This window comes from Loxodonta africana, chromosome 11, assembly GCF_030014295.1.
Source record: "Loxodonta africana isolate mLoxAfr1 chromosome 11, mLoxAfr1.hap2, whole genome shotgun sequence".
Classification (NCBI taxonomy): domain Eukaryota; kingdom Metazoa; phylum Chordata; class Mammalia; order Proboscidea; family Elephantidae; genus Loxodonta; species Loxodonta africana.
Genome location: NC_087352.1, coordinates 18,896,300 through 18,923,057, shown reverse-complemented (window position 1 = coordinate 18,923,057; position 26,758 = coordinate 18,896,300). Strand labels below are relative to the sequence as shown.

At 46.3% G+C, this 26,758-nt stretch overlaps 1 protein-coding gene across 9 annotated transcripts; it reads right to left on the bottom strand.

Moving 5' to 3' along the window:
- Nucleotides 1–1,074: 1,074 nt before the first annotated feature.
- On the bottom strand, nt 1,075–26,181 carry LOC100660659 (sialic acid-binding Ig-like lectin 13). Of its 9 annotated transcripts, none has more exons than XM_064294098.1 (10): nt 25,230–26,179; nt 24,948–24,995; nt 23,349–23,606; nt 15,084–23,243; nt 14,629–14,907; nt 14,348–14,395; nt 12,645–12,902; nt 11,264–11,360; nt 10,812–10,908; nt 1,075–1,705 (listed from the first exon to the last, which is right to left on the bottom strand). In XM_064294098.1, exons 4-10 carry the CDS (start codon nt 15,682–15,684, stop codon nt 1,589–1,591), a joined length of 1,497 nt encoding a protein of 498 aa, XP_064150168.1. In that variant the 5' UTR covers nt 15,685–23,243; nt 23,349–23,606; nt 24,948–24,995; nt 25,230–26,179; the 3' UTR covers nt 1,075–1,588. The 9 variants fall into 9 exon arrangements, with proteins under 9 accessions (XP_064150168.1, XP_064150167.1, XP_064150171.1 ...); XM_064294097.1 differs by having other exon boundaries at nt 23,349–24,995; nt 25,230–25,380; nt 25,678–26,179; XM_064294101.1 differs by having other exon boundaries at nt 23,349–24,995; nt 25,230–25,910; nt 26,063–26,179.
- Between the last annotated feature and the right edge of the window lie 577 nt (nt 26,182–26,758).

The window sequence follows — 26,758 nt, the reverse complement described above, 5'->3', positions numbered from 1 at the left end:
TCTTTTTCTGGAGGAAGATCCTTGTCGTCAATCTTCTCTGGTCGAGAAGCTTCTCAGTGCAGGAACCCCCAGGTCCAAAAGACGTGCTCTGCTCCCAGCACTGCTTTCTTTGTGGTATGAGGTTACCATGTCTCTCCGCTGGCTTCTCTCTTTTATATCTCAAAAAGTATTGGCTTAAGACACAACCTAGCCCTATAGATTGAGTCCTGCCTCATTAAGATAACTGCCTCTAATCCTGCCTCATTAACATCATAGAGGTAGGACTTACAAAACATAGGATAATCACAAGATGACAAAATCGTGAACAATTCCACAATACTGGGACACAATTTGTTGGGACACAATTCAATCCATGACATGGTTTGTACATAAATTTGAATAATAGTTGTCTTAACTGGTTATCCTTGTACGCGTATGGATATTATCCTATCACTGACACTGTTGTACTTCAGGATAGATCTTGAAATGTTCTTTTTGAGGATGAACACTACGCCATTCCTCTTCAATTTGTCATTCCCAGTGTAGTAAACCATATGATTGTCTCATTCAGGATGGCCAGTACCAGTCCCTTTCAGCTCACTAATGCCTACGATATTGATGTTTATGCATTCCATTTCAATTTTGATGATTTCCGATTTTCCTAGATTCATACTTTGTGCATTCCACGTTCCGACTATTAATGGATGTTTGTAGCTGTTTCTTCTCATTTTGAGTTGTACCATATCAGCAAATGAAGGTCCCAAAAACTTGACTCCATCCACATCGTTAAGGTCGACTCTACTTTGAGGAGACAGTGCTTCCCCAGTCATCTTTTGAGTGCCTTCCAACCTGAGGGGCTCATCTTCCAGCAATATATCAAACAATGTTCTGCTGCTATTCATAAGGTTTTCATTAGCCAGTTTTTTCAGACTGCCAGGTCCTTCTTCCTAGTCTGTCTTAGTCTGGAAGCTCCACTTAAATCTGCCCACCAACTGTAACCCCACCGGTATTTTAAATACTGGTGGCAAAGCTTACAGTATTGCAGCAATATGCAAGCCACCACAGTATGAAAAACTGACAGAACAGACACAAGGATTCATAGCTACTGTGTTTTATCCAAAACCTTTCCCTTTTTTTTACTTTTTTCATTGAAGGCAAATTTATATACAGTGAAATGCATAAGTTTTACACACATAATTCAATGAGTTTTGGTAAAAGCATACACCCATGAAACCACAATCCCAATCAAGAGATAGAACATATCCAGCACCCCGGAAAATTTCCTCATGTCTTCTTGAAGTTAATCCTAGTTCCCCCAAAGAGAGGCAGCTACTGTCCCCATAAATTAATTTTGTCTGTCCTTGAACTTCATTTAAGTGGGATTATATTCAAACTTGAAGCTCTGTGATTCTAAAGCCTATGTTCTTTCCACTGAATGTATAGGTTAACACTTAGAGGACTTTGAGGGCTACAGGAATCAGCCCCTGCCCTCTCCTTGCCCCAATAGGGCTGTGATCCCTCAAGCCAGGGCTGGGTCTCTCCAATTTCTCACTGGTGGATTTTGATGTCAAAGTACTCATTGCTGGTAGCTTCCTGCTCAGTTTTCTTCTCATTCAAATTTGAGGGAAGCATAATGGAGCTCTTCTTCCTCCCCTGAGGAGGGGGTGGCCACAGCAGGGGGAAGGTGGTCTGGGGGGCTGTTTTCCCGGAATTCAATCAGGACACCCTGAGTGGAGGGAGAGAGAAGGGGATCAGAGCACAGCAGTGGGGACAGGATAAGGCAGGGAGCATCAGGGAGATAAACCCATGAATTCCTTCATCCACTCATCCCAACAAAATTTATGAGACCTCCTTCATTCATGCTTCCCAAAATATTTCATCCTTACTGAGCACCTTATTTGGTGATTCAGTGGCAGAATTCTCACCTTCCATGTAAGAGACCGGGTTCAATTCCTGGACAATGTACCTCATGCACAGCTACCGCCCGTCTGTCAGTGGAGGCTTGCCTGTTGCTATGAAGCTGAACAGGTTTCAGCAGAGCTTCCAGAGTAAAATGGACTAGGAAGAAAGGTCTGACAATCTACTTCCTAAAACCAGACGATGGAAGCCCTGTGGATCACAATGGTCTGATGCACAACTGATCACGGGGATGGCACAGGACTAGGCAGAATTTCATTCAGTTGTGCATGGGGTCACCGTGAGTCAGGGGTCAACTTGATGGCAGCTAACGATAACAACCTTATTTGACACTTACCAATCTTACTGACTTCCAAGAACAAGCCCATAAGGAAGAGATTATTATTAACTCCATTTTTTTAGATATGAAAATTGAGATCGAGACAAGTAACTTGCCTGGTGAAGCCAGGATCTGACCCAGTTCTTCCTGACCCCAAAGCCTGGTGTTCTACTAAGACCTCTTGCAGCTTAGGCGGTGCTGACCCAGGTACTGAATACAGTTGTCCCTTGGTATCCCCAGGAGGATTCGTTCCAGGACCCCCACAGATATCAAAATCAGAGGATGCTCAAGTCCCTTATATAAAATGGCTTTGGCATAGAACCTAGCCAGGCCCCCATGCCCATTCCCCTGTCAAGGCCCCACCCTGGGGGGTATGCTCCCTCCCTCAGTGGGAGAGCTGCCTAGCGGAAGTGCAACCTAAAAAGGAAGAGTAAGAGACGAATGTGTGAGGACCGTGGGGAGCTGGATGCCAGCACTGAGGCGGGGCCCAGAGCCTGGAGTACGGGACTGCGTTGACCTCGAGTAACTGAAGCCTGGGAAAGCAAAACCATGGATAACGGGGTGTGGGGAGTTTACTCCTATTTTCAATCTGTGGATTGGGAACCTCCGAATCTAGAGGGCCAACTGTATACCATTGTAGACATGGCCTCTGACCTCTTGCAGCTCCCTTTTTAATTGAGGTAGCTAATAATAAAATTGGAGCCATCAAATAAATTTCTAACCGTGGATTATGATATCATCATTGACAGGAACAAGGTGAGAGAGAGAGTGCTCAGCTACTAATCAAAAGGTTAGTGGTTCAAACCCACCCAGCAACTTCACAGGAGAAAAGACCTGGCAATCTACTCCCCTAAAAATTACAGCCTAGAAAACCCTATGGGGCAGTTCTACTCTGTCGCATGGGGTCACTGTGAGTCTAAATAGGCTCAACGTCTCCTAACAACAACGAAGAGGTCCATGTCCTTATCTGAATATTCAGAACTTCTGAATATGTTACCTTACATGGCAAAAAGGATTTTTCAGATGTGATTAAATTAAGGATACTGACATGGGGAGATTATGCTGGATTATCTGGGTGGGCTCAGTGGAATCACAAGAGTTCTTCGAAGTCAAAGAAGGGGGCAGGGCTTGTTAGTGTCAGAGATTTGAAGATGCTAAGCTGCTGGCACTCAACTGTAACCAAAAGGTAGGCAGTTCAAACCCACCAGTGGCTCCATGGGAGAAAAGACCTGGTGATCTGCTCCCTTAAAGGTCACAGCCCAGGAAACCCTATGGCTTCTACTCTGTCCTATAGGTTCACCATAAGTCAGAATCAGCTAGATGGCACACAACAGCAACAGCAAGCTGCTGGACTTGGAAAAAAAAAAAAATTTTTTTTTTTTTTTTAGACTTGGAGGTGGAGGAAAAGATCATTAGCCAAGGATTACAGGCGGCTTCTAGAAGCTGGAAAAGGCAAGGAAACAGATTCTCCCCTGGATCCTTCAGAAGGAACACAGACCACTGACAGCTTGATTTTAACCCAGTGAGAACCATTTTGGACTTCTGACCTCCAGAACTGTAAGATAATAGTGTTGTTTTAAGCTAACGAGCTTGTGGTGGTTTGCTCGCTGGTTCTTGGCTCACTCTAGCTAATTACGTAGACTTCTTTGTTTCTCCTTCACTCCCCAGCCACGTCATGCTCCTGCTTCTGAGGGTGAGGCTGTTCCCTCTGCCTGGAATGCTCTTTGATCACACAATCACAAGGCAGGCTCCCTGGCTTCCTCCATGTCTTTGCTCAAACATCACTGCCCCACACTGACAAAAGCCAAAAGCCAACCCTCAGCATGCCATATTTCCTATGCCCTGCATTTTCCCCAAAGTATATGTCTATTTTTTTATATTCTACTCATTTATTGTTTGTTTGTTTTACCTATGTTCGTTTGTTGTTTGGTTATATTCCTTTTCTAGGAGCCCTGGTGGTGCAACGATTAAGCGCTCAGCTAGTAACCAAAAGGTTGGCTGTTCAAACCCACCCAGCACCTCTGCAGGAGAAAAGACCTGGTGATCTGCTCCCATAAAAATTACAGCCTAGAAAACCCTACAGGGCCAGTTCTACTCTGTCACATGGGGTCACTATGAGTCAGAATCAACTCAAAGGCAACAGGATAAACAACAGGATAAAAGTTATTTGAAGGCAAGATTTTAAAATGCGTTTTGTTCATAGCTGAGTTTCTGTAGTAGATCCCTGGGTAGCACAAACATTTGCTCTTGGCTACTGTTAAAAAAAAAAAAAACTGTTACAGATTGAATTTTGTCCCCCCAAAATATGTGTTGTAAGTCCTAACCTCTTTGCCTGTGGTTAGAGGAGCCCTGGTAGTGCGGTAGTTAAGTGGTCAGCTGCTAACCAAAAGGTCAGTGATTCAAACCCACCAGCCACTCTGTGGAGAAAGATGTGGCAGTCTACGTCTGCAGCCTTGGAAACTTTATGGGGCAGTTCTATTCTGCCCTATAGGGTCGCTATGAGTTGGAATCAACTCAACAGCGATGAGTTATGCCTGTGTTTATATTCCCATCTGGGAATGGGTTGTCCTAATTACATTAATGAGACAGAATTAGTGTAGCATGTGTCTTAAGTCACTCTCTTTTAAGATATAAAAGACATTAAACAAACAGACCAAAGAAGCAGAGACAGGTAAAATGAGATGCCAAGCCACATGAAGATTGCCCAGGAGCAGAAGCACTGATGAGACAAGGACTTTTCTCTAGAGTCGGCAGAGAGAGAAAGCCTTCCCCTAGAGGCCCGAAACCCACCCACAGCCATTGAGTCGATTCCAACTCATAGCTACCTAGAGGCAGCACCCTGAGTTAGGACTTCTAGCCTCCTAAACTGTGAGAAAATAAATTTCTGTTTCTTAAAGCCATCCGCTTGTGCTATTTCTGTTATAGCAGGGCTAGATAACTAAGACAGCTACTCAGTGGTGCTACAAAGGAAAAGCTGGTGAATCTGCTTCGTAAAGATTACAGCCAAGAAAACCCTATGGAGTAGAGCAGCTCTACTCTGCACACATGGGGACTCCATGAATCAGAACCAACTTGACTGCAGCAGCCTTGGGCTTTTTTTTTTTTTTTTTTTTACAAAACAGGGTGGGCCCCCATGGAAACTACAACGCCTGTCACTTAGTAGGTGCTCAGTAATATATCCCGAAAGAATTAATTAATGAAAAAATGCATGTTCCTCAGCTCCTGAAAACCTTTCAATTGCTGCCAAACTCTGAATGCAATACAACCAACAACAAAACAACCCACTGCCATCAAGTCGATTCCAACTCATAGCGACCCTATAAGACAGAGTAGAACTGCCCCATATGGTTTCCAAGGAGCCACTGGTGGATTCGAACCGCTGACTTTATGGTTAGCAGCTGAGCTCTTAACCACTGTGCCACCGGGGCTCTATGCAATAAGTAAATGAAAAAAAAAGTGACATTTACGTCAGAGCATGAACAGTGAGCAGGAATGAATGAGTAGGAATGGGGAGGGAAGGGTATTTGAGGAGGAAGGAACAGCTCATGCAAAGACTCAGAGGCACAGATAACCTTGTTCTGGTTGAGACAGTGAAAAGCCCAGTATGGATGGTGCACAGAGTGTAAAGTGGGGAGTGCCAGGAAGATGAGCTGGTGACCAGGGCTGTGATTAGGGTGAGGTAAGTGAGGCACTATCCCCAAGAACAAAACTTAAAAGGAGTACCAAAAACCTCAGTAATTAAGATAAATAATGTTTTAAAACAGTATTTGTAAAAAATCAAAATGAATGCCAAAAAAATCCTTAGAGAACAAAATATCAAATTTTTCAGTAAACATAGGATTGCCGTGCTGAGCCATTGGAGGCTGAGACAAAAGAAAAACTGTGTCCCTGTATTTTTAGCATCTGTGTTTTTTCCAGAATGTTAAAATAGTTGAAAAAAATTGTAAAAGTGTGCATATTAAAGCATTATTTTAAGTATTTTATTTGTGTCAAACACAGAATTTATTAAAAATTTTTCCTGGCTTTGTTGGAAGGAAACTCAATAATATTTTCAAAATCTGTTCTGCTGCTGTTGTTTTCACCTGAGAAAGCTGCCATGTTTGACAACCCCTCCTGACTAAATGACAACCTTAAATAAAAGCTAATTAATTTCAGTTTACTGATCATGTCATTATTTAAAATTTTGACATTTTTGCTCCTCATGAATTTTTTTTAATTTATTTCATTTTTTGTTGTTGGAAATATATACAGTAGGGCACACACCAATTCAATAATTTCTACATGTGCAATTCAGTGACATGGATTACATTCTTCAAGTTGTGCAACCACTCTCACCCCCCTTTTCTGAGCTGAGTTGTTCCTCCCCCATTAACGTAAATCCATTGCCCACTAAGCTTCCTATCTAATCTTCTGAGTTGCTGTTGTCAGTTTGATCCCATATAGACAGTTCTTTTGAAAAGCACAGTGGTCAAGGCAGACATTCTTTACTAGTTAAGCTAAACTATTGTTTGATTTAAAGAAGGCTTTAGGGAATATTTTTGTCTTAAGGTTTAAAGATTATGTCAGGGCAATAGTTTTGAGGGTTCACCCAGCCTCAATGGCTCCAGAACGTCTGGATTCCATCATCATGGATTGTTTTGCGTTAATTTTGATTTTTTAAAATATTGTATTGAGATATAACGTATCTCAATTACTGATGTTTTTTGCAGCTTCCTCTGAGGCCAGGGCCTCACCTTACCATAATTCCAGCCTTACTGGAGTGGTGCCCCAAAATATGCAGGTCGGTGTTTCAAACCCAACAATGTCTCCAAGGGAGAAAGACCTGGTGATTTGCTTCAGTAAAAACTGCAGCCTAGAAAATCCTATGGGGCGGTTCTACTCTGTCACATGGGGTCACCATGAGTTGAAAATCGACTAGATGGCATGCGAAAAAAACAACATGACGGGAGAATAAAAAGGAGCCCTGCTGGCTCAATGGTTAAGAGCTCAGCTGCTAACCAAAAGGTCAGCAGTTCAAACCCACCAGCCACTCCAAAGGAGAAAGATGTGTCAGACTGCTTCCAAAAGATTGTTCCTGTTGTTGTTGTTGTTGTTAGCTCCCATCGAGTTGGTTCTGACTCACAGGAACCCTATGTACCACAGAACGAAACACTGCCCGGTCCTGCGCAATCCTTACAATTATCGTTGCTTGAGCCCATTGTTTCAGCCACTGTGTCAATCCATCTCATTGAGGATCTTCCTCTTTTCCACTGACCTTGTACTTTACCAAGCATAATGTCCTTCTCCAGGGACTGATACCTCCTGACATGTCCAAAATATGTAAGATGAAGTCTCACCTTTCTTGCTTCTAAGGAATATTCTGGTTGTACTTCTTCCGAGACAGATTTGTTCATTCTTTTGGCAGTCCATGGTATATTTAACATTTCTCACCAACACCACAATTCAAAGGCATCAATTCTTCTTTGGTCTTCCTTGTTCATTTTCCAGCTTTCACATCCATATGGTGCCATTGATTAGAAATACCACGGCTTGGATCAGGCTCACCTTAGTCTTCAAGGTGACATCTTTGCTTTTCAACACTTGAAAGAGGTGCTTTGCAGCAGATTTGCCCAATACAATGCATCTTTTGATTTCTCGACTGCTTTTTCCATGGGTGTTGATTGTGGATCCAAGTAAAATGAAGCCCTTGACAACTTCAATCTTTTCTCTATTTATCAAGATGTGGCTTATTGGTCCAATCGTGAGGATTTTTGTTTTCTTTATGTTGAGGTATAATCCATACTGAAGACTGGGGTCTTTGCTCTTCATCAGTAAGTGCTTCAAGTCCTCTTCACTTTCAGCAAGCAAGGTTGTGTCATCTGCATAATGCAAGTTGTTAATGAGTCTTCCTTCAATCCTGATGCCCCATTCCTCTTCATATAATCCAGCTTCTCATATTTGCTCAGCATACAGATTGAATAGGTATGGTGAAAGGATACAACCCTGATGCACACCTTTCCTGACTTTAAACCACTCAGTATCCACTTATTCTGTCCGAACAACTGCATCTTGACCTATGTACAGGTTCCTCAAGAGCACAATTAAGTGTTCTGGAATTCCCATTCTTCTCATTGTTATCCATAATTTGTTATGATCCACACAGTCAAATGCCTTTGCATAGTCAATGAAACACAGGTAAACTTCCTTCCGGTATTCCCTGCTTTGAGCCAGGACCCACCTGACACCAGCAATGATATCCCTGGTTCCACATCCTCTTCGGAATCCAGCTTGAATTTCTTGCAGTTCCTTGTCAATATACTGCTGCAACTGCTTTTGAATGATCTTCAGCAAAATTTTGCTTGCGTGTGATATTAATGACCTTGTTAGATAATTTCCACATTTGGTTGGATCACCTTTCTTGGGAATAGGCATAAATATGGATCTCTTCCAGTCAGTTGGCCAAGTAGCTGTCTTCCAAATTTCCTGGCATAGATGAGTGAGCGCTTCCAGCGCAGCATCCACTTGTAAAAAACATCTCAGTTGACATTCTGTCAATTCCTGGAGCCTTGTTTTTCGATAATGCCTTCAGTGCAGCTTGGACTTCTTCCTTCAGCACCATCAGTTCCTGATCATATGCTACCTCTTAAAATAGTTGAACTTCGACTAATTCTTTTTGGTATAATGACTCTGTGTATTCCTTCCATCTTCTTTTAATGCTTCCTGCGTCGTTTAATATTTTCCCCATAGAATCCCTCACTATTTGCAACTCAAGGCTTGAATTTTTGCTTCAATTCCTTCAACTTGAGAAATACCAGGCTTGTTCTTCCCTTTTGGTTTTCCATCTCCAGCTCTTTGCATATATCATTATAATACTTTACTTTGTCTTCTCGAGCTGCCCTTTGAAATCTTCTGTTCCCTTCTTTTACTTCTTCATACCTTCATTTTGCTTTAGCTGCTCAGAGTTCAAGAGCAAGTTTCAGGTTCTCCTCTGACATCCATCTTGGTATTTTCTTTATTTTCTGTCTTTTCAATGACCTGTTGCTTCCTTTATGTAGGATGTCCTTGATGTCATTCCACAACTCGTCTGGTCTTCAGTCATTACTGTTCAAAGCCTCAAATTTATTCTTGAAGTGGTCTTTAAATTCAGGTGGTATGCTCAAGGCCATACTTTGGCTCTCATGAACTCGTTCCAATTTCTTTCAGTTTCAACTTGAATTTGCATATGAGCAATTGATGGTCTGTTCCACAGTTGGCCCCTGGCCTTGTTCTGACTGATGATATTGAGCTTTTCCATCGTCTCTTTCCGCGGATATAGTCGATTTGATTCCTGTGTATTCCATCTGGCGAGGTCCATGTGTATAGTCGCCGTTTATGTTGGTGAAAGAAGGTATTTGCAATGAAGAAGTTGTTGGTCTTGCAAAATTCTATCATTCAATCTGTCACCAAGGCCACATTTTCCAACTACCAATCCTTCTTTGTTCCCAGCTTTCGCGTTCCAATCACCAGGAAATTATCCATGCATCCTGATTGCATGTTTGATCAGTTTCAGACTGCAGAAGCTGATACAAATCTTCAGTTTCTTCATCTTTGGCCTTAGTGATTGATGCTTAAATTTGAATAATAGTCATATTAACTGGCCTTTCTTGTAGGAGTGCAGATATTATCCTATCACTGACAGCGTTGTACTTCAAGATAGATCTTGAAATGTTCTTTTTGATGACTAATGCAACACCATTCCTCTTCAAGTTGTCATTCCTGGCATAGTAGACTATGTGATTATCTGATTCAAAATGGCCAGTACCAGTCCATTTCAGCTCACTAACGCCTAGGATATTGATCTTTATGCGTCCCATTTCATTTTCCTAGATTCATATTTTGCAGATTCCAGGTTCCAATTATTAGTGGATGTTTGCAACTGTTTCTTCTGTTTTTGAGTCACGCCACATCAGCAAATGAAGGTCCCAAAAGCTTGACTCCATCCATGTCATTAAGGTCGACTCTACTTTGAGGAGGCAGCTCTTCCCCGGTCATCTTTTGAGTGTCTTCCAACCTGGGGGGCTCATCTTCTGGCACTATATCAGACAATGTCCCACTGGTATGCATACGGTTTTCACTGGCTAATTCTTTCCAGAAGTAGACTGCCAGGTCCTCCTTCTTAGTCTTAGTCTGGAAGCTCAGCTGAAACCTGTCCTCCATGGGTGACCTGCTGGTATTTAAATACCAGTGGCATAGCTTCCAGCATCACAGCAAAACACAAGCCCCCCAATATGGCAAACTGACAGACACATGGGGGTCCAAAAGACTATGGCCTTGGAAACCCTGTGGGGAAGTTCTACTCTGTCCTATACGTTTGCTATGAGTCGGAAATGGCTCAAGGGCACATAACAACAACAACAACAAGAAAGGGAGGACAGAGAAGAGGCAACTCCTCACCACCTGGCCTAGTAGACTGCATGTCCTCAGCAAGATGGGAAATTCAGCAGGAGAAGCTGGCTTGGAAGTGAGGGAGATGAGGAGAACAAGTTTGGCTGTGCTGAGTGGAGCAATCCTGGGGGCCTCCCCGGGGAGATGTCCAGGCAGGATGCTGGGTGGCTGTCTAGCAGCCCACATCACTCACCTGAGAGGCCCTCCCCAACACTGTGTTTGCATACTCCGTGTCTGTGTCCTCCATGTCCTCTGCCGGCCTTGCCGCTCTCTTCCTGCAGGACCTCACTCTGGACAAAGCAAGAAGAGAGCGTTTCAGTCTGGCCAGGTGAAGGGCAGTGGGTGAACAAATCCCCATCTATTGACTTATAAGGAAATGAAGGTTTAGTTAAGGTGGGAGGGGGTGGCCAGTCCCAGAAAACCCCAATGTTGAAAACACAGGCTCCCCCACCTCCTGGACTGGACTGGGAGCCCAGCTAGAACTGGTATATGTAGAGACTTTAAACATGTTCCAGTAACCTCTTCCTGCCCTTGTTTTGGGCTCTTGATCCAGCCACGTCCCTTCAGCTATGGGTTTAGGGATTTTGTCACCAGCCTGCCCTTCCCACCACGGTCTCTCTCCCCCTCCCCACGGCCAATGCTCACTTGTTGAAGATGAGGAAGAAGGAGAGTAAGACCAGGGCTGTGGCACCGGCTCCCCCGACTGCCCCCAGCACCACTCCAGATTCAAACCACGCTTCCCCTGCAGACAGATTGGTATATGGTGATTCACCTCCCAGAACTCAGTCTCTGCTTCCCCACTCCCAGTAGGGCCCTAGGCACCTGTTTTCCAGCGCTTTTTTTCCCTAGACGCCAACAACAAGAGAGACACAAGGGGGCGGGGACTAAGGTAATGTGAGTGAGCCTTGAAAGTACAGGGTTACATCTTGTCTTTATTTAAAATTTTCATATTTTGTTTAAAGAGCACTGATGGCGCTGTGGTTAAGGACTCAGCTGCTAACCAAAAAGTCGGTGGTTTGAACCCACCCACCGGCTCCATGGTGGTGATTTGCTCCCATAAAGATTGTTGTTGTTGAGTGCTGTCAAGCCATTTCCAACTCATAATGACCTTATGTACAGCAGAATAAAACACCTCCAGTTCTGCACCATTCTCACAATGATTGCTGTGGCTGAGCCCATTGTTGCAGCCACTGTGTCAATCCATCTCCTTGAGGATCTTCCTCTTTTTTGCTGACCTTCTACTTTACCAAGCATGAAGTCCTTCTCCAGGGACTGGTCCCTCCAGATAACACGTCCAAAGTATGGGAGAAGAAGTCTCGCCATCCTTGTTTCTAATGAGCATTCTGGCTGTACTTCTTCCAGGACAGATTTGTTTGTTCTTCTATCAGTCCACGGTATATTCAATATTCTTTGCTAATACCATAATTCAAATGCATCAGTTCTTCTTCAGTCCTCCTTATTCATTGCCCTGTGAAGATTACAGCCTAGAAAACCCTATGGGGCAATTCTTCTCTAACATAGAGGGTCACTATGAGTTGGAATCTACTCAGACAATAGCTTTTCTTCATCATGGAATGTATTTTGCATTCATTTTGATTTTTTAAACATAGTGCATTACTATATTATTTTGCTTGATTGCTGAGTTTTTTGGCTCCTCCTTAAATTTTTGCACCCAAAATGTGCACCTCACTTGCTTCACCCTATCCTCGACTCTGTGAGGCAAGGACCTTGTCTCTCCTCACACACCCACCCTTCTGCCTCAAGATCCATCTCCTCCCCCAGGCTTCTCCTTCACAGTTGTCACCCCACCCCATATCCTGACCTGCAAAAAGAGAAGACAGTGATGATGTGGGTCCCAGGGTAACTCCAAGCCTCGAAGCTGAGCGCCAGACCAAAGCCAAGCTCCCCTATGAAGCTCAGGCAGCAACTGTGTAGCTGTGAAGGTAGGATAGTGCTATTCTCCTCCCAAAGCTCTTCACCAATCTAACAGAGCATGGAAGAACCCCAGATGCCCCCACATACTCACTCTGCAGGATAAGGCTGAGAGAGGTGTACTGGGAGCCAAGAGGGTGCTGAGCTTGGCAGGTGAATTCTCCTTCATCCGTGACGTGGATACACGGCAGCTCCAAGACCCCAGGGTTCAAGGGCTGGGAGGGACTCAGGATTAGGCTCTCCCGGGTCCAGCTAAACCTGGCAGAGGGGTTACTGCTGGCGACACAGGCCAGTCGTAGGTACTGGCCCTCCTGGACATGTAGTGATGAACCGTTCCCTATGACAGTGGATTCTAAAAGGAGACAGACAAAGATTCCGAGAGTCAGAGAGAAAAAGACACCCAGAGAAAGAGGAAGAGTACAGGAAGAGATGGGGTGAGGGGGACAGACACACACACAGTCGTAGACTGAGAGAGTAGAGACTCTGTAAGAGGGACACAGAGAGGGAGCTATGATGTTAATTTCATGTCACCCTGGCTAGGCTGTTGTGCCCATTGTTTGGGCCAAACACTGGTGAAGATACTGCTCTGAAGGTGTTTACATGTGATTAGCATTTAAGCCAGTTAACCTTAGGTAAAAGAGATGACTCTCCACAGTGTGAGTGGGTCTGATCCAACCAGTTGTCCGCCTTGAAAGAAAAAATCTGAGTTTTCCAGAGGGAGAAAGATTTTGCCTCAAGACTATAAATAAGCATCCTGCCTGAATCTGTACCCCAACCAACTGACCTACAGATTTTGGCCATAAGACTGATAAATACACCAAACTTCTGTCCCAAACAGGATTGATGAGGCTAGGAAGAAACACACACTTTCACATCTCCCTGGTGGAAATGTAAACTTGATTAGCCTCAATAAACAACAATGTGGCCATTTTTTTTTTCCCCAGTTGCTGTTGAGTTGATTCTGACTCATGGCAACCACATTTGTGCAGAGGAGAACTGCTGCATAGGATTTTCAAGGCTGTGACTCTTTGGAACCAGATTGCCAGGGTTTACTTCTGAGGCATCTTTGTGTGGGTTTGAACTACAAACATTCTGGTTAGTAGTCAAGTGCTTAACCAATTGCACTACCAAGAAACTCCAGCTTGGCTATGTTTCCAAAATTAGAAAGAACATATGATCCAGTTACTTTGCTTTTAGGTATTTGTTTCACAGACAAGATACACTTGTGAAAGCGGAGACAAATAGATGAAAGATAAAAGATTATTCACTGCATTCATTTTTGTTGTTGTTGTTGTTAGTGGAAAACTTAATGACATTCTTTCCCATTAAGAAAAGATGTGCATGGATCCAGAGCCCATCCATACATGGGATACTGCACGATGAGAGACAGGAACCAGGATGGTCTTTACTGTTGACATTAAGTGACCACTTGGACATACTAGGTGGAAAAGCCAGGGCACAGAGCAGCATGCACAAAACACTGACCCTTTCTGGGGAGGGGAGCTGGCATCTGGGGACAGACTTAGCTGAGATTTTTCAATTTCAGAATTAAGAACATATTACCTCTCCAAAAGGATTTAAATAAACCTGATTAGGGAAAATAAAAACACAAAGCTAGAGGAGTCATCAGGAGTTGGATGATAAGGGACCTCAAAGTGCTGTTCTACAACTTGCAAAGGGGGGCATAAGTTCACCAATAAGGGGATCTCTGGCCACCAGGGTGAATCCAGGAGGACATGGAGGACCCCAGCCTGGCCCCTGCTCCCAACAACCCCATGGAAGAGAGATGCTTCCTACCTGTGCCATTTCCTCGGAAGACAGTTATGGTCATGTTCAGTGGAGGGTCTAGGACAGAAAGACACAACCAACCTGCATCAGGGAGAGGGTGGGTGGATGTTGGCCCACGATCCCCAGGAGCTGCAGAAACAGGGAAGGAGTGGAGGCAGACATCTCCCTGGACCCATCCCAGTCCACATTGCAGGACCTGGCACACAGTGTCCAAGGCTCTGACCCCTCCCTGCCCTACTTCCTTCAGAAGCCCCTCATGAGAGAGCCAGGTGCCCACACCCAGCACTCACAGGACACGTTGAGCTGGATGGTCCTCTTCGTGGTCACACCTGCTCCAGGGAAGGTCACCTGGCAGGTGAGGTTGGTGCCGTGGTCCTGAGGCTGTGGGGTGAGGATGAGCACTGAGGAGTAAGGGATCATGGGGTCCCTGGGGGAGATGGAGGCCCCCATCCATGAAAAGATGGGGGGGGTTCCCCGCTCACAAGCCCAGGGCACAGTGCAGTTCAGGATCCTGGGGCGGCCGGACTCCAGGTTCCCCAGGATCTGGATGTTGGGGGTCTGGGTGAGGGCTGGTGGGAAAGGTGGAGACACAGGATCAAGAGGGAGAGATTGCCAGGTACGTCCATGAGTTCTGACCCAATCCTCCCCCTAAGCCCAGCAAGCATCACCCCAACCCCCTCTCAACATGACAAGCAGGGGTTCCCATGACCGTCTCCTGTGGTCCCTCCTGGAACCTGTTCCTTACCTGTCACATGCACAGAGAGCTTGTCCGATTGAAAACTGTACTTTATATTTCCTATCACAGCCCGAAAAAAGTATGACCCTGAGTCCTGCACCCTGGCGTCTCTGATATCCAAGGAGCAGTTGCAGTTCCTGGGGTCTCCAAGGAGGTGGAATCGACCCTGGGTCTCCTCTTGCACCTTTTGACCTTGTTTGTTTGTGGCCACTGGAGCATCCTTGTTTATATTGGCCCCTTTCCGGAACCAGTAACCGTAAGCTGAGTCAGAGTTAGTCCGGTGTTTGTCGGAGTAGAAGACAGTGCAGGGCACAAGGATGCACAGACCCTCCTGTACCCTCACTGGCCCCTTCACTTGCAGCCTGTAGTCCCTCCAAGGTTTACACGACTGACCTTCAGTCCCCTCCATCCCCCAGAGCAAGGGAAACAGCAGCAGCAGCATGTCCAGGTTGGAGAAAGAGTCTCTCCCTGGGAAAGTCTGTTTCTCTTGGCTTGTCTCTAGGGAACTAAGATCTGCAAGATTTAGAGGAAGCCCCAACAGGAAGATGGGGGTGAGGAAAGACTGCTGATCAGTGACCATCCTCAGAGCAGGAACCTCAGACCCAGGCATTGTCAGGGCCAGTCAGCCCTTGGAGACCAATCATCACCTTCACGTGTCCTCTCCTGGGGCCCTGACACCACACAGGGCAAGAAACTAGCCCAAGTTCACATCCAATGCAGGGACCAGCCTCTATCTCTTGCCTCACTGTCAACCTTCTTCCCCTTGGGTGGCACGTCTACAATGTGAAATTCGGTCCCATCTGGCCTGATCCCACTGAGTTGCTTGCTCTAGGGTTTTTGGAGGTCATTTCTACCAGGGTGGGGCCCAGGAGGGGCTTGGGAGTTGAGATCAGGCACATGAGAGATGGGGCAGCCCTGGTAGATGAGGGAGGCAGCCTCCCCTCCCTCTCTCTCTACCTCCCTCCCTCAGTATACACTTGATGGGCACCCCTTCTCTGAACAACCCACTTGGACGTTGCCCTTGGGGTGTCACCACGTAGTGGAGATAAAATTTCTCCTGGCATCTGTATCTCCCCATGACAGAAGGTGTGAGGGAGATACAGGGGTGGGTCACTGCCCCCAGGTTGCAAATTTCATTCTCAGGAGGACAGGGCAGAGGGGACACTCTCCGGACTCTCAGGTTGTGGTAGTGGGGCTTCCATGTGTTAATTCCAAAGGCATAGAGAGCCTGGGTCCTAGGAAGCCCTGAAAACTGAAGCCGAGGTAATCTGTACAAAGGACTTGGTAGGAAAGAGAGTGGAAAAGTGAAGCGGATGATTTTGAAAAGGGCAGGTTTCCCTTTGTCTCAGCCATCTGGGTGCCAGTAGTGACTCCATCACCCCTGTAGTCTCACTGGCCACATTTGTCATTACTCCAGAACACTACAGGGACTGCCTGGCATCCAGGGTTTGCTCCTGCACATCCTACTTTCCTGGGAGTCCAGAGCTCAAGAGGATTGCCAACTGTGGGATTGTCCCCCTCGGCATGGTTCAGATTCAGCGGGCGGAGAAATGTGCTTCTGAATTTGGAGATGTTAGAGTTTTTTTTTTTTTTATTAACTTTTATTGAGCTTCAAGTGAACGTTTACAAATCAAGTCAAACTGTCACATATAAGTTTATATACACCTTACTCCGTACTCCCACTTGCTCTCCCCCTAATGAGTCAGCCCTTCCAGTCTCTCATGACAATTTTGCCAGCTTCCAACCCTCTCTACCCTCCCATCCCCCCTCCAGACAGGAGATGCCAACATAGTCTCAAGTGTCCACCTGATACAAATAGCTCACTCTTCATCAGCATCTCTCTCCTACCCACTGTCCAGTCCCTTTCATGTCTGATGAGTTGTCTTCGGGAATGGTTCCTGTCCTGGGCCAACAGAAGGCTTGGGGACCATGACTGCCGGGATTCCTCTAGTGTCAGTCAGACCATTAAGTCTGGTCTTTTTGTGAGAATTTGGTGTCTGCATCCCACTGATCTCCTGCTCCCTCAGGGGTTCTCTGTTGTGCTCCCTGTCAGGGCAGTCATCGGTTGTGGCCAGGCACCAACTAGTTCTTCTGGTCTCAGGATGATGTAAGTCTCTGGTTCATGTGGCCCTTTCTGTCTCTTGGGCTCTTAGTTATCATGTGACCTTGGTGTTCTTCATTTGGAGATATTAGTTTTAACTCTGTGGTGAGGGCCCAAACACTTAAGCATGTGGCTCCTAACCAAAGGGTGGGCAGTTCTAACTCATCCAGAGGTGCCTTGGAAGAAAATTCTAGTGATCTATGTCTATAAGATTCACCCGTTGCTGTCAAGTTGACTCCAACTCAAAGCCACCCTGTAGGGCAGAGTAGAGCTGCCCCATAGTGTTTCCAAGCCTGTAATCTTTACGGAAGCAGACTGCCACATCTTTGTCCCATGGAACAGCTGGTGGGTTCAAACTTTGGGCATTTTGTTTAGCAACTGAGTGTTTAACAACTGAGCCACCAGAGCTCCGACTGAAAACCCTATGTAGTACAGTTTTACACTGAACAAAAGGGTCTGGTCATCATGAATCAGAATTCCCTCAACAGCAACTGCTTTGGTTTTTTGCATATAGGTGGGCTGGGGAGGAAGTAGTGGTAGTCATAGCAGGTGAAGCCTCCTCAGACCTTAAATATTTTGGGGGAAGAATTGTAACATACAGAAAACTGAGCTCCAATGGGTAACTGGGCCCAAAATGGAACTTAAGACAACAGACCATCAGAGCTGGAGTTCTCCTAGTTTCACTTCTCCAATTTGCAGAAGAAGATACTGAGGTCCAGAGTGGGCAAACGACTTGCCCAAATCATTTTGTGATTTTCCTCAAAATGAACACCTTGCAGGAAATGGAACATTGCAAGCACAAAACCCCACTATGGGCCTCCTCCACTTCCTACTCCTCTGGAAGGAGCTTCTAGCTCACCGTAATGGCAACTAAAAACCTATTGCTGTCTAGTCAGTTCTGATTCATAGAGGCCCTCTAGGGCAGAATAAAACTACCAATATATGCTTTCTTGGGCTATAAATCTATACGGAAGCAGACTATCACATCTCTTGCCCCTGGGGTGGCTGATGGGTTTAAACCAATGACCTTTGGTTACCAACGGAGTGCTTAACCACTGTGCCACCAGGGCTCCTTAGACACACAAGCAAGGAAGCACATGTGGGGAAAGATTGATGCCAAGTGGAGATCATCAAGGAATCAAGGAAAACAAAGCTGAAAGAGACAAGGATTTTCTCCCAGAGCAGACAGACAAGAGATTTTCCCTAGCCTATGCCCTGATGTCAAACTTCTAGCCTCCTATTCTGTGAGAAAATAAATTCCTGCTCATTAAAGTCACCCACTTGCAGTATTCCTGTTACAGCAGCACTAGACAACTAAGACACTCAACCCCCACAGGGGCCCCACTCCTGGCCCGCTCACTCTCTCAGCAAGGGCAGTTGTGTGGTCACATCTCTGTGGTCACAATAGTTCGGCCGTGGACATTCTGCTTCCCACGGCCCCCAGTGCAAAGAAAAACAGAAGAGTGGTTACGAGAAGCATAGGGAAGCCACAGACTATCTAATGGGTAACTGGGCCCAAAAGGGAACTTAAGACAACAGACTATCAAAGCTGGAGTTCTTCTAGCCTCGCTGCTCCAATTTGCAGAAGTTACTGAGGTTCCAAGTGGGGAAATGACTTGCCCAAATCACACAGTGCTGTGTCCCATGCACCACTCTCTGCACCTCATTGAACTTTTGTCTCCCCAGGACTCACTGGAGTGGGAGAGGAGAAGTTTTTGTATTAATTTGTGGGAAGAATTTTCAATTCTCCCCCATGAGATGAAGGAGAAAAATTAATTCACAGCATCTATGCTATGCCTTGAGCTAGAAGTAAAGGGTGACTCTGACAGTTCTAGTCCTTGTATTTGAGAACAGCAGCTGGCTGGAAGACAGAGAAGCCACGAGACAATTGTGGTGCCATAGGGGAGGAAGCTGTCATAAGGGAAGCACAGGCTGGAGCTGGGTGGAGCTCTTGGTTTTCTGGACTGAGAAGTGAGTTCACACAGAGGGATGGGCAGAGTGGACATAGTCAGGGCTCCCAGGCAATCATGAGGCATGCAGTTTCCATAGGTGACCCTGAGGTCCTGGGAATTCCTGGGCCCTCAGGAATTGTGTCTCTAATCCCACTCACTTGCCCAATGTCCTGGGAATCTTCAGCCAGCCACCAAATCCTCTGGTTCCCTATGTAATCAACCCCACCTGTGCCCCAGCAGGGGTCAGAGTAGAGACCAGAGGGGGCACTCCATCTGCCTAAGACATATCCTGTTGTTAGCTGCCATGGAGTCAGCTCCCAACTCATAGTGACCCCACGGACAATGGAACAAAGTGCTACCCAGTCCTGTGCCATCCCCATGATCAGCTGCAGATTAGACCATTGTGATCCATAAGGTTTTCAATGACTGATTTTTGGAAGTATATTGCCAGACATTTGTTCCTAGTCCATTTTAGCCTGGAAGCTCTGCTGAGAAGGTTCAGCATCATAGCAACATACAAGCCCCCAAAGACAGATCGATTCCTGTATTGGCCAGGAATTGAATCCAGAGCAGAACCTGGTTCCTGGGGATCCCTCGCAGTTGTCTTGGTGCTGATGAGGAACTGAGCATTGGCTTTGGTAATGTTTACAATTCAGCAAAAGAGCATGATAGCACAGAAAAAGAACCCTAGTCCTAGTGGGCATTGGTGATTCAGTGGTAGAATCATTGCCTTCTGTGTGTGAGACCTAGGTTCAATTCCTGTCCAATGCACCTCATGCATAGCTGCCAACTGCCTGTCAGTGGAGGCTTGTGTGTTTTGACAATGCTAAACAGGTTTCAGCAGAGCTTTCAGACTAAGAAGGACTAGGAAGAAAGACCTGGCAACCTACTTCCAAAAATTAGCCAATAAAAACCCTGTAGATCATGAGGGTCTGATCTGCAATGAATCATGGGGATGGCACACAACCAGGTAGCATTTTGTTCTATTGTGCGTGGGGTTTCCGTGAGTCGGGGCCTGACTCAACAGCAGCTAACAACAACAGCCCTGAGCCAGGAGGATTAACATGTCAGATTCACTGGGCAGGACTCAGGTTCATCTGGAAGGAGGGCATCTGGGAGGGGCAGACCAGGTTACTGGTCTGGTCTTTTCTCTGTGTTCCTTCAACTTGTCTTCCCATCCACCTCAGGAATGTCCTGTGGACAACTTCAGGCTGTTGTCATCAGGTTCACAGTCAGGGAAGGTGAAGGCTATGTGGTTCCCTTTACACAAAACCTAAAACCAAACCCGTTGCTATCAAGTCAATTCAGACTTCAAGGGCCCCGATACGACAGAGTAGAACTGCCCTGTAGGATTTCCAAGGAGCTGCTGGTGGATTTGAACTGCCAGCCTTTTGGTTAGCAGCTGAGCTCTGAACCATTGCGCCAAGGTCCCGCTTCATCCTCCCAACATCCCTGACAGAGAGGGGCCATTCTCCCTATCTGGCTGAGGAGACACCTGACAATCAGACAGGTGAGTGGTTATGGTAATGTCTTAGTTATCTAGTGCTGCTATAACAGAAATACCATAATTTGGTAACTTTTAACAAACAGAAATTTATTTTCTCTTTTCAGAGGATGGAACTCCAAATTCAAAATGGTGGCTCTAGGGGAAGACTTTCTGTCTTTGTTGTCTCTGGGGGAAGGTACTTGTCTCCTTTCAGCTCCTGTTTCTTTGCTCCTTGGAGATTTCATGTGACATGGCATTAATCTTCCCCCAACTACTTTTTTGCTTCTTCTCTAATTGGCTCTTTGTCTTAGGCTGCGTTCTCTAGAGAAGCAAAACCAGTGGGCGGGGGGGGGAATATATATATAGGCATATATATATACACACACACGGAGTCCTTTGGTGCAGTGGTTAAGAGCTTTAAATATACATATTTAATATATAGATCCAAGTCCATGCTTCAGGTGTCAGGCTGGAGGCTTTGGAATTCACATAGTTTCAGGGGCTGACAAATCCAAGATCAGCAGGTAAGACAGCAGACTGCTGGCTCAAGTTCCAAGAACTGGAGGTCAGATGATGATGAGCCAAATGCAGTATCCAGAGCAGAGCCAAAGTCAGTCAGCTTTGCTAGAAAGTCCCTACATATTGGATGTAGGCCACGTCCCCATGGAAACTCCCTTTCAACTGATTGGCTGCTCATAGCAGATCTCATTATGAAAGTGATTACGTCATTACATAAACCAAACTATATCATAACAGCCAAACCACTGAGAATTATGTCCAGCCAAGATGAGGCACTCTTTTATATCTCAAAAGAGATTGACTTAAGACACACAATTACCCTAACACTGCCTTATCAACATAACAAAGAAAATCCATTTCCAAATAAGATTATGGCCATGGGTATAGAGATTAGGATTTACAATACATATTTTTGGAGAACACAATTCAACCCATAAGAGGTATCTAGTCACCAAAGATGGCCCTAAACAATTCGACTCCTCGCTATACAAACACAGTGCTTGTCCCATTGCAAGAGGGAGTTTCTTTCTCCTGCACTTGAATCTGGACATGGTTGCGATGCTCTGACCGATAGAATATGGAGAAAAAAATGTTCTGAGACTCCCAAGGCACAGACATTAAGAACACCTGACAGTGGAAACAACTCAAGTGTCTACCGAGAGATGAATGGGTACACAAAATGTGGAACATACATACAATGGACTATTTACTCAACCATAGAGAGAAGTGAAGCCTCAGTACACGTTACAACATGGATAAACCTTGAAAACAGCATGCTGATAGAAATAAGTAGGCACAAAAGGACAAATATTGTATGAGCCCATTTATATGAAATACCTAGAAGAAGCAAACGCATAAAGGCAAAAGTTTATTAGTGGTTACCAGGGGCTGGGGGAAGGGGAGACACTGCAACAATAGCCCACACAAGTTTTAGCTAACAGGGAAAAGTTGGGAGTTGTCTCAGTTTCCTAGGGCGGCCATAACATAATACAGGCAGTCCCGCATTACCAACTAGTTCCATTCCTAAATCTGTCTTTAAGTCAAATTTGTATGTAAGGCAGAACAATTAGGTATGGTTCGTATCTAACATCATTGAGTCAAATGTTTGTCTTAGTATATAGTGTACCTTTTCTGTTCATAAAAAACATTAAAGAAACACTTCCAGATACACTAAAACATCTTTACATAATACAGCAATAATAATGTTTTGATGCACATGGCAAAGTAGCACCCTTTTGTAATAGCACCCTATTACTAACCATTGTACATGCCTCTAATTTTAATATAATAGTCTTCACGGGCTTGGTTCCTAAGTACTGATTCTATGTCAGTCGGACGTTTGTCACCCAGGGACTGCCTGTACCACAAAGTGGTGGCTTTCAAAAACAGAAATTTATTGTCTCACAGTTCTGGAGGTTTGAAGTTTGAAGCGGGTTCTCGGCCATGTTGATTCTGTCTGAGGCTCTGAGAGACAGAAACTGTGCCTTGCCTCTGTCCTAACTTCTAATGGATCCCAGCAATCCTGGGCATGCCTTGGCTTGCAGCTGTGTCTTCCTCCATTGTCACCTGCCTCTCCTTCCTCTGTCTATACCTGTCTCTGTTCTCTTTTATACAGACACCACTTACATGGGATTAGGACCCACATTGCTCCAGCAGGCACGGTGCCAGGATATCTTTGACCTGATAACTAGGGCCATTTGTCTGTTCACAGAGCCCTGTCTTCCAAGGGGAAATGGGTGTGGGCTGAGTGTTTCCAGGGAGAAGCCGATCCTAATGGCCCTGTCTGTTCCCCTGGGCTCCGTGTTCACACCTCAGTCCTGTCTTTAGAAGGAGCGGGGCTCAGTCCTGCCCTGCTAGGGGTCTCCACACATGCAGAGAAACCAGGGTCTCAAATCAGAGTCAGTTTCCTCAATTCTAACTCTAGAAATTTGAAGTCAATCAATGGGCTTCCATGGAGAAATGCAGGTGTGCTCACCTGGTGTATTAGATCCAGCTGAGGCCATAGGTGAGAAGGAAGCAAGCCCCCATGAGGTCTCCCCTGATCAGGGTGAAGAACAGGGGCCAGGACCCCTCCTGCTTCATAGACACACAGCAACAGTAAGAGGGGCTACCTGTGGGAGTGAAGGCAGAGGTTCTGTCCCCTGGCTTCCACCCCTTCCACTGACCAAACAAACCCCTACCAAGTTCCCTCCCTCAACACATGCCCAGCAACTCACTCTGCACAGAGAGGCTCAAAGAGATGTGCTGGGAGCCCATCAGGTGCTGAGCCAGGCAAGTGAATTCCCCTCCGTCTCTAGATTCTACTTTGGGCAGCTCCAGGACCCCAGGGTTCAAGGGCTGGGGAGAGCTCAGGGTTAGGCTCCCCCAGGCCCAGCTAAGCCTGCTAGGGGGGTTGCTGCTGGTGACACAGACCAGACACAGTTACTGGCCCTCCTGGACATGCGGTGATAAACCGTTCTCTGTGATGGTGGAGTCTAGAAAGAGAGAGACAGAGATTCTGAGAGTCAGAGAGAAAAAAGAGACCCAGAGAATGAGGAAGGGTACAGAAAGAGACAGGATGAGGGAAACAGACACACTCAGAGACCTAGACTGAGAGAGCAGAGACTCTGCGAGAAGGGCCCTGAGAGGCAGCTGAGATATTAACTTTATGTGTCTCCTTGGCTAGGCTATGGTGCCCATTTGTTTGGCCAAACACTGGCCTAAATTCTACTATGAAGATATTTATATGTGATTAGCATTTAAGCCAGTTGATCTAAAGTAAAGCACATGTGGGTGGGTCTGATGCAGTCAGTTGATGGTCTTAAAAGCAAAAATCTGAGGTTTCCAGAGGGATAGAGGTTTTTCCTCAAGACTGTAAATAGGCATCCTGCCTGAATCTCTCCCCCAACCAACTGACCCAAGGATTTTGGACATAAAACTGATAAATATCCCAAGGTTCCACCGCCCGCTGGGTTGGTGGGGCTGGGAAGAAACAAACACTTTCACTGGGAATTTAAACTTGATCAGCTTCAATGGAGAACAATTTGGTCATTTTTTTTCTAGTTGCTTTTGGGTCGATTCTGAATCATGGAGACCCCATATATGCAAAGTAAGACTGCTCCATAGGATTTTCAAGGCTAGAACCAGATTGCTAGTCCTTTATTTCCAAAGCACATTTAAGTGAGTTTGAACCACCAACATTTTGGTTAGTAGTTGAGCACTTAACCGTTTGTACCACCCAGAGACTCCAGTTTGGCTGTCTCTCAAAATTAGAAAGAACATACAATCCAGTCACTTTGCTTTTAAGTGTTTGTTTCACAGACAAGATGCACTTGTAAAAGTAGATACAGTTAGATAAAAGATACAAGATTATTCGTTGCATTCATTTTTTTTAAGTGGAAAACTTAATGATATCCTTTCCCATTAATAAAGGATGCGCATGGAGCCAGAGTCCACCCATACAGCGGATACTGCACAACGAGAGACAGGAAAGAGACAGCCTCTACCGCTGACATTGAATGACCTCTTAGACACATTAGGTGGAGGAAAAGTGGCATCTGGGGGGAGACTTTGCTGTGCATTTTGAATTTCAGCAATGAGAATGTATCACCTCTCCAAAAGGACTTACATAAACACTATTAGGGAAAATAAAAGGACAAGGCTAGAGGAGTCACCAGGAGTTGGATGATATGGGGCCTCAAAGTTCTGTTATAGGGTTTAGAAAGGAACTCCAGGATAAGGGGGCCTCTTGTCACCAGGTTAAGTACAGGAGTATGTGGGAGATCCTGGCCCAGTCCCTGCTCCCAACAGCCCCAGAGAGGAGAGGTGCTTCCTACCTGTGCCATTTCCTCGGAAAACCTTTATGGTCATGTTCAGTGGAGAGTCTAGGACAGAAAGACACCACCAACTTGCTCCGGGGGGAGGGAGGTTGGACATGGGCCCTAGATCCCCAGAAGCTGCAGAAATGGGGAAGGCGTGGAGGCAGACATCTCCCTGGATCCCTCCCAGAACAGATTTCAGAACCTGGCACACAGTGTCCAAGGCCATAACCCCCTCCCAGCCCTGCTGCCTTCAGGAACCCCTCATCAGAGACCTAAGTGTTCCCATCCAGCACTCACAGGACACGCTGAGCTGGACAGTCCTCTCTGTGGTCACACCTGCTCCAGGGAAGGTCAGCTGGCAGGTGAGGTTGGTGGTCCTGGGGCCATGGGGTGAGGGTGAGCACAGGAGAGTTGGGGATCACGAGGCTGCTGGTGCAGATGGAGGTTCCTGTCCAGGAAAAGATGGGGAAGTTCCCCGCTTACAAGCCCATGGCGCAGTGCAGGTCAGGTTCTTGGGGTGGCTGGCCCCCAGGATCCCCAGGATCTGGATGTTAAGGGTCTGAGTCAAGGCTGGTGGGGGAGGGGGGACGCAGGGTCAAGAGGGATGGATTCCAAGTTATGTCCATGAGCTCTGCCCAGCTCCTCTCCCAGAACCCGGCACACTTCACCCCAATCGCCTCTCAGCATGAGGGGTAGGGGGTCCTATGACCATCTTCTGTGGTCTCTCTTGGAACCTGTTCCTTACCTGTCACATGCACAGAGAGCTGGTTTGATTTATAAGTGAATTTCATATTTCCTCTCTCAACCCAAAAAAAAGTACAACCCTGAGTCCTGCATCCTGGTGTCTCTGATGTCCAGGGAGCAGTTGCAGGTCCCAGGGTCTCCAAGGAGGAAGAATCATCCCTGGGTCTCCTCCTGGACCTTTTTGCCTTGTTTGTTTGTGGCCACTGGAGCATCCTTGTTTACATCGTCTCCTTCCTGGAACCGGTAGCCGTAAGCTGGGTCAGAGTCAGTCCAGTGTTTGTGGGAGTAGAAGACAGTACAGGGCACAAGGATACACAGACCCTCCTGCACCCTCACCGGCCCCTTCACTTGCAGCCTGTAGTCCCTCCAAGGGTTACACGACTGACCTTCAGTCCCCTCCATCCCCCAGAGCAAGGGAAACAGCAGCAGCAGCATGTCCAGGTTGGAGAAAGAGTCTCTCCCTGGGAAAGTCTGTTTCTCTCGGCTTGTCTCTAGGGAACTGAGATCTGCAAGATTTAGAGGAAGCCCCAACAGGAAGATGGGGGTGAGGAAAGACTGATGACCAGTGACCATCCTTAGAGCAGGAACCTCAGATCCAGAAGTTGTCAGGACCGGCCAGCCCTTGGAGACCAGCCATCACCTTCGCACATCCATTCATGGGATCCTGAGGCCAGAGAGAGCAAGAGGCTAGCCTCCAAGTTCACATCCTGTGCAGGGACCAGCCTCCATCCTTTTCTTCCCTGTTGATGTTCTTCCCCTCGGGTGGCAGGTTTGCAATGTGAAATCAGGTCCTATCTGGATTAAATCCACTAAGTCGTGGGCTCTAGGGTTTGTGGGGGCCAGTCCTGGTGGAGTGGGACCCAGAAGGGGCTTGGGAGGTGAGATCAGGCACATGAGAGATGGGGCAGCCCTGGTGGGTGTAGGAGGCAGCCTCCCCTCCCTCTCTCCATATCCACCTCCCTCAATATATGCTTGATGGGTGCCTCTTCTCTGCACAACACACCCGGACACTGCCCTCCAGGAGTCACCATGTAGGGGAGATAAAATGTCTCCTGGCATCTGTATCTTTCTGTGACAAGGGC

Excerpts from the sequence above, each read along its gene's own strand:
- LOC100660659 (XM_064294095.1), bottom strand. The coding sequence starts at position 15,684 with ATGCCTGGGTCTGAGGTTCCTGCTCTGAGGATGGTCACTGATCAGCAG. Across the intron at positions 12,903-14,347 it reads CTTCCGAGGAAATGGCACAG|AATCCACTGTCATAGGGAAC; the intron begins GTAGGAAGCATC and ends GTCTCCTTTTAG. Across the intron at positions 1,706-10,811 it reads TGTTGGGGAGGGCCTCTCAG|GGTGTCCTGATTGAATTCCG; the intron begins GTGAGTGATGTG and ends CCCTCCACTCAG.